At 47.0% G+C, this 13,846-nt stretch overlaps 1 protein-coding gene across 2 annotated transcripts in view; it reads right to left on the minus strand.

The window, feature by feature from the left end:
- The window catches only part of LOC119401738 (eye-specific diacylglycerol kinase), a 604,253-nt gene that overhangs the window by 393,227 nt on the left and 197,180 nt on the right, over window positions 1-13,846 (minus strand). Inside the window, exon 1 of one of the 2 annotated variants that reach the window (XM_049418127.1) lies at window positions 7,716-7,905. The exons of the other annotated variant lie outside the window; for it this stretch is intronic. Within the exon in view, the coding sequence (XP_049274084.1) occupies window positions 7,716-7,804 (89 nt within the window). The 5' untranslated portion in view covers window positions 7,805-7,905. Of the gene's footprint in view, window positions 1-7,715; window positions 7,906-13,846 lie in introns of those variants that run through there. 2 annotated transcript variants of the gene reach the window in all.

A 13,846-nucleotide genomic window follows, 5' to 3' on the forward strand; every position in this document is an offset into this window, starting at 1 on the left:
TAATAATAATAATATCTGGGGTTTAATGTCCCAAAACCACGATATGATTATGAGGGACGCCGTAGTGGAGGGCTCCGGGAATTTCGACCACCTGGGGTTCTTTAACGTGCACCTAAATTTAAGTACACGGGCCTCAAACATTTTCGCCTCCATCGAAAATGCAGCCGCCGCGGCCGGGATTCGGTCCCGCGACCTTCGGGTCAGCAGTCGAGCGCCATAACCACTAGACCACCGTGGCGGGGCATCATGTGCACATTGTTGATGCCATGTGGCTGATGACGATGGAGAATTATGCAGGGCACTTTGTAGTGGGTAGGAAGCTTTAAATCACACACTCGTTGCGCAGTTAGCATTGCGTGGCGCCTGGTTGTTATTTTACTCTTCTGCCACGCTATATCGCTATGCTACCTCCCTCAACGTGATTCCTCGCCCGACATGACGCCTGTATAGGGTCTTTTTGCAAAGGAGTTTCTTGCTCCAGCGTGCCTCTGTGGTGGGAAACTGGACTGCCACGCAGAGGGCCCGGGTGCAAATCCCATCCAATCCTGGATATTTTTTTTTTCCGATATCATTTTTTCTTATTTCGCGCGATAGCAGTTACGGACACCGGCGGTGGCGGCGGCGGACAACTGTGGCACGGTTGTTGTGATCTCGTAACAGCTTTCGCTGTAAAAGGAACTTTCAAACAGTCACGAATTAGGTAACGTGTATTTTCGCAATTCGGCGGCTTTGGCTCAACGAAATTTCATGAAACTTGGCATGTTAAGTCTCTGGCCCCGTCAGGTCATTTTTACCGATTAGGCAACATGTAGGAGTTAGCAGACACCGTCAAAAGCTATAAAGCTACGGCGATTGGCGCGGGTACTTCAAGGTGGTGTCGCCACCCGCACTTCCTTTTCGCGCGCTTTCTCGTTTACCAAACGTCTTCTCGCGGCAAGCGTGGTAGCCTCGGTACAGTTAACGAGCAACTGACGAATACGAACGAAGTCGTTTTTCTCATTGTGTCCCTCGAATAGGTAAAACAGAGTTCGGTTTCGCGCTGAAGTCTGCCCGCGTACCACGCAACAGGAATCACGTTTGCATTTGATGGAAACGAGCATCAAGAGCGCGGAAAGGCAGCCGAAAACTATGCGAACGCACAATAGTGCAATAATCGACAAACGCACAGACAGACGAAACACGCCCCGCAGATATTATCACAGAAAGCTTGCGTAAGCACTCCCATGCCTAGGGACACCCCGTGACCATCCGATTACGTATGCAGTCGGAATTAGGCTTGCTCGACAGGAAAGTCAGCACTACAGGCAAGAGGAGCAAGGATGGATCAGTGCGGATAAACGGGTTACCTGAAACATCTCCTAATATATATATATATATATATATATATATATATATATATATATATATATATATATATATATATATATATATAGAGAGAGAGAGAGAGAGAGAGATTTTCTTTTTTTGCTTTGCTGTTACGTCCATCGATTCATCAGCACCAGGTAACAGGGCAAAATGCGTGATGCGCAATAAGCACGTAAAGCCCTCTTTTCCCAGCATTAGTATTTGCCTCGCCAGAAGCAAGAATAGCAAAAAAAAATCATAGAAACAGAGCAAATTAAGAAGGTGGAACGCGATGGTGCCTGACAACCGGGCCGAAACGACGTCCACTCGCATACCGCAACTTCCGGAATATAGTCCGCCGTCGTATTCTACGCGCGCCGTCACTGTTGCAGCGGAAATGTAGATTCAGCGTCTTTGATCTCACGGTCCCGAACTTTTATAATACAGAGTACCCAAGTATAAGCGCATCTAACTTGTGACAAATAGTCAGTCATAAGCAAGATTTTTGTCTAGTGCAATCGAAGACTAGAATTTTTGGTCTGACTCTGCTCGTTCTGTTTCTTTAAACTTGCTTTTAGGCACTATTGAATAGTAGGTGCTTTAATTTTATTTCGTGTGTTTTTATTCATGTTGTCTCTGTTGTTTTGCACTGTTCTGTATCCAGACCCACTGCAGTTTGTACCCAGAGTACTGCAGTTTGTACAAATATATATCTTTAACATACCCTCAGCGTACGAACGTACATTGAAGAGGAGAGGGGCAACAGCTTACAGATACAATAAAAACTTCGTTATAGATACAAAATTAACAAATACAGAATCATACAATACCATATTTAACAAACATCAGTTACAACGGCAAAGAAAAAACAAGATATATGACTAATTAAAGCAATCAAAATAGTCAGTTGTCCCAGAAGTGTTAGAAAATTGGCTCGTTGACTATACTGCAAACAGAGATATAAGATGACGAACAGAATACGAAAGAAAGTAAAAAATCATAAAACGAAAACATGATTATAACAGAAACATACATGACATAAAGTATGAGGCTTGCTATATAAAAAGTAGTAAAAAAATCACAGGGTGCCCCATGCATTCACCTAAGACGACTGGAAGGCGAAAGCCATCTCTTTGTTATTCTCAGCCGATGTATCGATCCAGCCCCGCCACTCTCCGAAATCTTTCTGCACCCAACATGATTTCTGCACTGCCTCCAGGATGGGAGACCCCTCATCACGTTTTGCACTTCCTCCGTGATAAGTCCACTTTTGACCAATCTACGATGTCACGTGATGACCTGATCATGTGACATCACGTGACGTTACAATGACGTCATAATGAAGGCAGAACTTTTCTCGATTTCTGACATCACAATGACGTCATATGGTGATATCATATGATAAGGACTTTTTGTATAACTCGTGTTGAGACCGCCGACGGGGGACGCTGACGCGGAACGCCGGTCAATTTTCGTGTTTGATAAGTTATCCAAGGCTTTCGGCTCAATAAAGAACCTCATATGGGATCTGGAGGCAATTTTCAACAGGTGTGACATTTGGAAGAAGCATTTTCTTTTGCGCTTGTCTGGACAAGGAAAAGGAATGTTTCCTTGTCCTCCACGTCGACATAAAATGCTGGTTTCACGTCCTCCGCTATTGCTCCTTTTGTGGAGTCCAGGATACATTAGAGCATTTTTTCGTGTCTTGTAAATGATGTTCTAGTTCACGCAAAATAACTTCAAATGCAGTATTTCGCCTGCTTATGTTGTATTTAAATGCACCAAATTTTCTTTATTTTTCTTCGTCCCTTGGAGCCAGCAACGGGAGGGTTGCTGATGCCTTACAGGAGTTTCTTAAATGTTCAGAGATATTCAGGTTATAGAATCAATCTTTACTTAGTATTTTTCTTGCCTTAAAATTACTTTATTTTTATGGCAATCTCTTCGTTATACTCAGCACAGAGATTGGTATACCATCAACTGAGATGAAAAAGAAGAAGACTTTTGCGTTCGAGTCGTCTTAATAATGATAATAATAATATTTGGGGTTTAACGTCCCAAAGCCACGATATGATTACGAGGGACGCCGCAGAGGAGGGCTCCGGAAATTTCGACCAATTGTGGTTCTTTAATGTGCACCTAAATATAAGTAGACGGGCCTCAAACATTTTCGCCTCCACCGAAAATGCAGCCGCCGCGGCCGGGATTCGATCCCGCGACCTTCGAGTCGTCTTAGGGGAATGCACAAGGCACCTCGCGAACTTGTTGTACTCTGCCCGCGTTCTTCTGTTCGGCAGCCTGAGTACACAATAACGCAAAAGCTTACAGTCCCTGGTGCTAAAACTATCTGTTAAGCACGTGCGAACGCGCATTATAGTCCTCGGAGTGCTAACCGAAAAACGCGGTATTCCGCCCCTGGCCGATGCCTTGGAGAGTTCCTTGGAAAAATGAGCGACGTGCAATCGATGGTAACGGAAAGAAAACTGGTGATCTTGGCGAGTGGGCGGTTAGAAGGAGCTTTACGGCTGCACAAGCAGGGCCTTGGAAAGCAACGCGAAGAAAACGGAGCAAAAAAAAAAAAAGCTAAACAAAATAGGCAAGATAAAGATTCGAAGCACGGACGAGAAAAAGCTGCAGGTACTGTAACAAGGCGCAATCACTACCAGTGGCGCCCTCTATACATACCTGAACCCCCCTCTGCAACCGGACCAAGTCGTACAAAGAGGGCGATGTAATGTTCCGAGGTAATCTTAGTGGGTACTCGAGGCGATTTTGCCGCGAGTGCGTCTATACAAGAAAGGGGGGTGGGGGGCGGTAGCGTCTATAGGGTGGACGGTGCGTCGTGATTGGGTTTTGCGCGGCGGAAACAGAACACAGGACAGGAGAATGCTCGGCAAACTGCGTTATTGGTCTGCTTTATTTCATCTCGAAGTAGCTAGCCCCTGCAGCACTTCTTCCACGTGCGAGTGCTGAGGCCCCCGGGCGCAACAAAGCAAGCAGTTGCCTTTCCGGGCTGGCTCGCCGAAATTACCTTAGCGGTTGGCAACTCCGTGCTTCAGGTGTAGCAAGGACCGGAGCGCCAAGTAGCCGCTAGGTGGTGCTTGCGTTTGCGGGTACGGCTGTGTGTTCCTAACAGCGCTTCTGTATCCTTGAGATGGCAGATTTATTTAGTTGTCGCTTTTCGAAGACGTGGCAATGAAATGACGTTCGCCGTAAAGAGCCGGTACGGTGGGCTTATCTTGGAGACAGCCAATAGGATTTCAGCAGAAGCTCCACCCAAGAAACAGGGAAGCATGTGCCCTGCGCCTCTGTGAGAGAGGCGTGCCTCGAACCTTAATAATAATAATAATAATAATAATAATAATAATAATAATAATAATAATAATAATAATAATAATAATAATAATAATAATAATAATAATAATAATAATATCTGGTGTTTTGCGTGCGAAAATCGCGACATGATTATGAGGCTCGTCAGAAGAAATATAGTTAGTTGGTTTCTGCCAGAAAAATGTCATGAGCTGAGTATTGACGTCACGTTTTCCCGGAAATTTCGCCACGGCATTCATTCATTTCCTAAGGCCAGCCACTCTAGTACATACGTGTACGACGAACTTGTCCGCATACTTTAAAAATTTAGTTTGAAGCGCACCGTAGACGCGGACAATGGAAGTGGACGCTGTCCTGTTCACTGCCATTGTCCGTGGCTTCGGTGCGCTACAAATTTTTTGAAACATGAACGTCTAAAAGCTGGCCCAATCCGCCATTTTGGTGTTTGTCTGAAACAGCCAAAAGTGATGACGGCACAAAAAAATCACAGCATATCCACGGAGTGAATGATGATGAGTGGGCGAAGCTGCGGAGGTTCATCGGTAAACCGTGAATCTTCCGTGAATTCTGCCCAGTACATCATCACCGACGTGAAATCGGGCGCGTTTATACTAAAGGTTCGATGAGAGTTATGACGACTTGCAGCTCACTTTAATTTTACATGTACGCTGTGAATTTTCATTGTTTAGAAAACCATTGCTTTAGAAAACATCTGGCGTCTTTCGTTAAGCAGCTGGCGTCTTTTCGTTTTGCTTTTAGAAAACATCTGGCGTCTTTCGTTGGTTTATTTCATCAATCAACGGCGTTTTGAACAAAATTTTTATTGTTTAATCACACACAGGAGAAATCTCACCAGGCACTACCTTGGAGGTAAACAATGGCTGCTAATGGGAATGAGAGACAGAAGAAGTCGGCTTTTAGCTAACACTTACACTTCTACTTCTACTAACGTTTCCTACTGGAACATGCCAATGGCTGCTAATGGGGAATGAGAGACAGAAGAATTCGGCTTTTAGTTAACGCGCACGCTGCGAATTTTTTATTGTTCAACAACGCACAGGAGAAATCTCCCACCGGCACCACCTTGGAGGTCAAGATCTGGTACTAGCGTTACGACTGGTTACGCACTACGAGGGACGAACGGGTGCCGCTTTAAGGAGCTTCGCCCCTAAAAATGAGCGAGGCCAGTTACTAGCTAACCTTTACAAATTACCTTCAGATTGGACAGCGGCACCCACGTCATTGACGAACAAAAAACTGAAACGCGATGCCCCAGCAACACGACGCAAACATCTTTAAAAATTTCGGACGCTACCCTTGAATCTTTATGTTCTGTAGGTTGATGTTCCGCATGCGATAATCTACAGACCAGTAACATCTACCACCAGAGTATCACTGCTTTTGCGAGATTGTTGAACGCAAAATGAACCCGCATAGGTAGAGCCGGTACGTGGAACCCGCTGGAAAGTAGCTTGAATATAGTGGCTAGTACACAAGCAATTAGCTGGGATATAGCGAAAGATCTGAAATGGGTAGAGCGGTGCCATTGCATCGGATATGGCGAAGGTGTTTGAAAGCTGTCGGTTAGGTTTCAAAAGACATCGTCACTTCAGAAAAATTTCACGGCTCTACTAGGTGCAGCGTCATCGCTGTTCGTGACGTTTGAGCTGCATGCATTAGCATATGTCTGCGAAATTGTGAATGCGAATGTGTGTGTGTGTGTTTTTTTGTTTTTTTACAGCGAAGACCTACATGGCTACGTTCTGACGGTTGGCGTCCGTGGTCGAAAGACGAGTAAAACAACATTATTCGGCGAACCGCTTAACTCGAATAATCCAGCGTTTTTTCGTCGAAAAGATGTACACGGTGTAAAGGTAGACATAGAGATGTACGATTTCGCCGATGTGGCACAATGACGTCAACGATTTTGCGTGAAGTACAAGACCACTTGCGTCAGAAACGAACGCGATGCCATTTCTGTACTGTCGAAACAGCGGGGTTTCTTTTGTACTTCAGAATTTGATTTCAATGCCGGAAGAAAAGTCACGTCTGTACACGTAGCACTAGCAGTTTTAAGATATCCTAAAACGCGTACTGCAAGTAGAGTTGCGAAGTGCCCTCCACGCCATAAGTTCTCATCCTGCGAATGAGCCAAGTACCCGCTACACGTCCGCAAAGCAGTACGCTCACCGACGCAGCTGTACGTTTCGTTGATGCTCTTGCCGATGATAACGAGTAATTATGCCCGGGCACTGTGTGATGGGTGAGCATTCTAAACTGCCCAGTCTTATCGCAATTCACAAGGTGTGGCATCTGGTGCGCTTCTGCAACGCAGTACTACAGGATTTAACGCAACTCCAAGCACTATATGACACCTGCATTGGGTTTCTTTTCCTAGACAGTTTCAAGCACTGATATGTTCGGTAGTAGAACACCTGCAGGCTACGCAGAGGGCCTGGGTGCAATTCCGCCTCGGGCCCACGATTTTTATCAAGGCGAAAGCCCTACATACCTCATCAAACGCGAAAACTGACCGTCGGCGTCCTCGGCGACGTCAACACGAGTGATGGAAAAAATCACCACGCGGTGACGCCACCGTATGACTTCGTCGTGATGTCGCAGATCGCCAAAATTTGTGACGTCTTCATGAAGTCGTCATCACACCACATCGTCGCCTGGTCAAAGCTGGGACGATCATAGAGAAATTGCAAAGCCAGTTGAGGTGCACAAAGCTAGCGATGCCTCCGATCCTGAAGGCAGCGTTAAACCACATTATTTGCAGAAAATTTCCCGGACCGTGGCGGAGGAGGATAAATGCATCGACGGAGAAGAGAAAGAACAAGATGGCTTTCGCCTTCGAGTCACCCTAAGCTGACACGTAAGAAACCCTCCTATTTTTTTGGTTTATTATTTGCATCCATCACGATTTTTCGCTCACAGCGAACGATGCTGACAGCCGAATTTATGAGGAACGAGCTCTTTAACGCTATCGCATTAAAACAACACCCCCTGTGTGCAAGACCCGGCCACACACTAACCTGCGTCGCGTCCAATTCTGGAAGTACTGCCTGAGCGCCAGGGATCCGTCTTCTTCGTGCACTTCTGGTACCGTGAGGGTGTCCATCATCTCACGCACTCATCGCCGCACAAGCACCGTGAAAAAACACCGCATTACACCGAGGTGAGACACACCTTTGACATCCGATTTCACCAGCGTCAACACCACTAACACCAGAGATGAACGCCGCTGCGCTGTGTTCTTCGATGTTGCCAGGCGGTTCACGTGGAAACGACTCAAAACGTCGTGCTTGCGAAACGTTGAATCTACACTACACTGCAGTTCGCCCAATGTTCATCAAAAAGCTAACGTCGACAAGATGATCTCAGCGTGAAAATCATTATCACAACTGTCGCGAAGGAGGCCTCGGGAGGATCCGTAATCACTGCGACCAAATATCGTCACGCACTTACGTGCCTTAAAAGCATGAAAACGTTGAGTAGGAAGGCCACGCTGACTCCGCGTATTATGCGTACGAACGCTATTCGCTCATCCTAAATCTCTTCCCACTAGCCGCTTCTTCAAGAGGAGCTTTTTATCACAGGATAAATACAGCATTTATCACCGGCCTGTTCTTCCGTCAAAACATTCCAAGGCAGCTTCTGAATGAACAAAAAGTGCGTTCCATTATATCACCCATCTACAACAACTTCGGCGAGCCTTCAGAAAACACCGGAATGTATGCTGCTCATCACGTAAATGACACTGTAGGTTCGGATACAAATCTTCATCCGACTGCATTTTGGCGTCATGATTATCACATTCATTACCGGAATGACATCCCGGAGACCTGCGTCTGTTTCTTCTTGAGCTCTCTGTAAATAGGTGCATCCGTCTCCGTGACAGTTCCCTTATTGTTACGAATATCTGTCAAACCTTATATCGAGCCGATAAGTAATCGCCATCAGTTAGCTCTAGCGATTTGCTAATCTATCTTCTCGCTTAGATTAAGATAGCCTGTTCTGAGACTCGCCTTTGAAATTGATGAAAATGATGTCAAGACACTTTGCTCTCAAAGGCCAATGATTCGCTACAACGATGCTATAACTTGGAGTGCCGTCGTACCATAAGCACGGTAGAGCAAGGAGCCTACCTGCCAATTTTTAGACAAACAAACAAAAAAAAAAGGACGATCCCGTGAATGTGCGCGAAATCCACCCAAGGCAAGCCTGCAAACTAGGGCCTAGTTAGGGTCTTCCGCCAATCGATTGCGTGAAGCCTCATTAAACGGCCCGTTGTGTGAGCCCGGTTGAAACCAGGTTGTTATCCGAACTTGGCGTCGCTGAATCAAAGAAGCGTCACTTAAAAGGGGGCACACAAGACGTCGTCTCCTCGTTATCCGGCCGGTCCCAGTCGGTTAAAGGACACATTGCCAGCAGCAACGTCGGCGCATACACACAGTGGTCTTCGTGGTTGTCGTATAAGTGTGGGGGGATACCGCGCAGATTCCTCGTTGAGCACCGGTGTCCGTGGTTCCACAAAAAGAACGAGGACCACGAATATGACGGTATATACACAGCGGTTTTCGCGGACAAGTGAAGGGGACACCGGGCCCGGGCGATTTACTCGTTGCACACCGGTCCCTGTGCTTCTGCACAAAGAACCGGGATCACGATTGTCTGTTTTCTCCGTCGGTGAGCAAGGCACACACACACAACACCACCGCGGCGTCGCCTCCACCACCACCAACCGACGCCGGGAGGGGAACCCCAAAAATACGGCTTCGGGCGACCGCGAGAAGCAGCTCCTCGACTGCCTTCTCGACTCAGGGCTTGAGCCTTGCGGTTCCTCGCGTGCGAGAGAGAGTGTGGCCCCTTTGGCTAGCACCCGGAATAATTTTAAAACAGCGGGTTCCGTCTGTGGTCCGCGAAAAAAAAAAAAAAAGGTGGGCCCTGAGCCCTGAGTTGCGGTGTGACTCGTCGGCAAGCGTGTCGCCAGGCCCTGCCTTCTCAACGCTAGGAGAATGCCAGATGGTTGAGGAAGACCGCCCGCTCGTCCACATTTTTTCTCTCCGTCTCTTCCTCTCTCCAGGGGTATACGCAGCCAGCGTTGTCTTTTGTTTCGAACCTGCCTTTTTCTTTACACTTTACACGAGGCAGACCAGAAAGGCGGGCTTGCAAGTCTGAGCACCTGCGGCAAAAGAAAGGGACCTGCTCTCCTCGCGTGCCAAGAAGCGTGAGCGCCAAGGCGACAGTGACGTTAATGTCCGAGCTGTGGACAAAATAACGCCGAAAGTTATGGGCGCCAAAATCTGCCGCGGCCTTTTCGGTGAATTAAGCTGATCCACCCAGATGAATTCACCAAAACACTCGCTCAGTGCGACTTTCGCTACGTAGCGAGTAACTTTGTTTTGCTCGGGCTCACTTACCGGGACAGGTTCTTCATCGAAGGCGGTCGGTTTGTGTGTATCTCGCCATTGGCTCGTGTCGCTTTCCTTTGCCGTGGCACTACAGTATCGCAACAAGAAAAACGTTGAGTTTTTACAGACCGTCGTAATATTTGGGGCCATGCTAGTGCTAGCCTGCCAGCGTGCATGAACAGCGACTGAAGAGCAAGAACAGGCGTATAGAGTAACGGTGTGCAAAATAAACCTCAGTGCCCTCTCGATATCCTGGTCACGAGTCATCGTAGCTAAAGTTTCATTCTAAAATTCTGTTTTTTTTAATTCCCTTTCGTGTCGCCGGTTTCCATTCTACGCTCACTCGGGTATTACGGTAGCCCATATGAGGTCAACCACGAATCTTGCTGAAGAATGTAGTATTTAAATATAATAACGTTCTGCTTACAGAGTTTAAATCCTTAGGAAACCTGTATTCTCTTTTGTTGTTTCACAAAATTGAATTCATTCATTCATTCATTCATTCATTCATTCATTCATTCATTCATTCATTCATTGAGACATGCATTTAATATGGCAAAACGGTAAAACTTGGTAAAAGCGAAACAAAAGTATTTACCATGACGTCAAACCTCGCCTGAACCACCGGAGTGCACATCGCTGAACCCATCACGCTATTGCATTCTTCCACAATATTGACCGCTGCCGCTCCTGGAGTCAATAGACGCCAGAGTAAAGTTTTGATGAGCACTTGCGAGCAAAGCGACGCGATCAATACGTTTACCTCTACACCTAACCTTCGCCACAGAACCTTGACTACGCAGCACCCGACTGATCATTTTCACACTCATATTCCTTTCTTCTTAAGGTTCTTCATTAAACGTGAAAAGCGACCGTCGGCGGCGTCAGCGTTTACACGAATGATGAAAAAAATCATCTTGTGATGTCTTCACTTATGACGTCATGACGACGTCAGAGGAGGGTGCCAAAATTTGCGAAATCATTTTCTAATTATGACGTCACATCACCTGACGTAACATGACTGTGTCATCACATGACATTGTCGCTTCGTCAAAGTTGGGCCGATCCCTGAGGCCCTGCCAAACCACGCGAGGTGAAGAAAGCTTCCAGATACTCTGATTCCGGAGGCAGTGAAAAACGACGTTGGATGCAGAAAGCTTTGGGGAGAAGGGGGGGGGGATTAATGCAATCTACTGAGCAAAAAAAGATGGCTTTCGCCTTTGAGTTGCCCTAGGCAAATGCATAAACGACCGTATGACTTCTTTTTGTTTCCGAAATATTTTTTTTCTTCCGGCTAACACGTGACGCTTCCGAGTGTTTTCCTCTCAAAAAACACCATCACGAGGAGAGGGGGGCGGTGCGAGGGGGGGACGGGGGGGTTGCCGCCTGTTGTCGTTGCCGGTGCTGCAGTCCCGAATACCGCAGCTCCGGCTGGTTAGGACACGGCGCCGCGCGAGTTGACGTCGCATATCCCCTCCATCAAGTAGAGAGGAGGACAGCCGAGTCGAGAAAAAAAAAGAAAAGAAGGCATCATTCGCGACAGACGCCGCGCTTATTTTTAGTCGGCTGACACGACCTCACCCCTTCTTTCTCGGTCTAGGCAGAAACAACGAAGACGGGGGCCTAAGCGAAGGGACCACCCCGGGCGCCAGACGGGAGTGGAACGCTATTGTTGACGCCGCCGTCGCCACGGCTGGCTTTGTCAGCCCGATGCGTCCTATACGGTGCGCTGCTTCGGGATCACCTGCACTGGATGCGCTTACGAAAGACGTTGTAGAAGCGTAAACACTCCCAGAAGAGTGTAGGGCTGGGCGTGTTGGTATACCATGATTACGTATTCTTAGCATCGCCACGACCAAGAGGGGACCCAAGGGAGGACTTCGAACTGTTTATTTCATTTAAAACGCTTCAGCGTACATGCAGTTGCCCGCTCGCACAACAGCCATACGCGACACACAACCAACGCAGTTCAACTCGTGAGTTATCGTAAGTATATCTTATATATAACCTTAACCCTAAGCATATGCATATATATATATATATATATATATATATATATATATATATATATATATATATATATATATATATATATATATATATACAGAGAGAGAGAGAGTCGAAGAAATGAAGGAGCACACTTATGAAAATTGCATATTTTTACTCATTTACGTTTCGGCCGTGGCACGGCCTAGGTAGAATCTCCCTAGGTAGAATTGGTACTGTCAGCGGAATAGAGGAATTCTCCGCTCGGTTAGAAAATGCGCGAGCTAGAGCGTCTGCCCTTTAGTTGCCCTCGAGCCCTGCGTGCCCATCTACTGAAATTGCACGCGATACATCCAAAGCTTTACCCGGCCGTGTGTCCGTGATGCGGCGGTAGGCCGACTCTGTACCACATCTCGTGAGGGTGGGATCGTAAACCAAGCGACTTAGTCAATTTTCTCGGCAAACCTCTAGTACCTATAGTACGGAGCAGTGGGAGGCACAACTCGCCAGCTCTGGACCCGGGAGTGCAGATTGCGCTCCTGGATCAAGTCCAGCGGGCAGCTAAGGAAAGTGGATCTGTGGACGTAGGGCCCCAGCCATAGAGACTCCAAGATCCCCCTTTCCCCTTTCCCTTGAATAAAGTTTCACTCTCTATCTCTTGTTCGGTGGTGAAACGGATAATGTTAAGGTGGTGGAGCAAGCAGCAGACAGAGGGACATGGAAAAGAAGAGAACGCAGTCTTAGGGAACATTGGCCCGAAGAACTAGAAATGCAAGTTAGAAAGGTAGTGCTCAAGAAATTCGGCCACATTTTAGATGCGAAGCATCTTATGGCGGAGTTCAAACCGGTGGTGTGCGGCGTGACCGCCCTTACTGCGCATGCGCAAACCCTCTCCACACACCGCCTCTTCACTCCCCTCTCCCTTTACCCCTCTCCACTACTCCTGTCCCCTCCCCCTCTGAAACGCGGGCTCGACATGCCGAAACGCTGCTTTTTATTAAATCTGATGCTGCAGGCTTACTTCGTGTTGAGGTGCAAGAAACATTGCATTGTCGTAATGCACGAGTGATACAACAGGATTTGCGTGATTATGACATAGATCACAAAGTGTCCTAGACACTTGGCGATGAAGCGCGTTGACCTAGGCTTTAAACTACAAAAAAAAAAATAAACATGAAATCATACAGCAGTCCTTATAATTATTGGACATGCTTGCTTACGTAGTCAGCGTCTGATTTTCTGTAAGCTGCTTTATTTGTAACACACCTACTACTGCTGGATCACTCCTACAATTTTTCCATAAACTGGCTGCTCAGGAGCAACAGTAACCCACCGGTTAATTCAATTACATCATCAGCCGCACATTCAAGCATCCAAGAGCTCGTTTCGTTCAACAACGTTCGCTCACTCACTCACTAAATCAGTCAATCCATCATTCACCTATCACTCGATCAATCAATCACTCACTCACTCACTCACTCACTCACTCACTCACTCACTCACTCACTCACTCACTCACTCACTCACTCACTCACTCACTCACTCACTCACTCACTCACTCACTCACTCACTCACTCACTCACTCACTCACTCACTCACTCACTCACTCACTCACTCACTCACTCACTCACTCTCACTCACTCACTCACTCACTCACTCACTCACTCACTCACTCACTCACTCTCACTCACTCACTCACTCACTCACTCACTCACTCACTCACTCACTCACTCACTCACTCACTCAATCAATCAATCAATCAATCA

Source organism: Rhipicephalus sanguineus, chromosome 8, assembly GCF_013339695.2.
Source record: "Rhipicephalus sanguineus isolate Rsan-2018 chromosome 8, BIME_Rsan_1.4, whole genome shotgun sequence".
Taxonomy (NCBI): domain Eukaryota; kingdom Metazoa; phylum Arthropoda; class Arachnida; order Ixodida; family Ixodidae; genus Rhipicephalus; species Rhipicephalus sanguineus.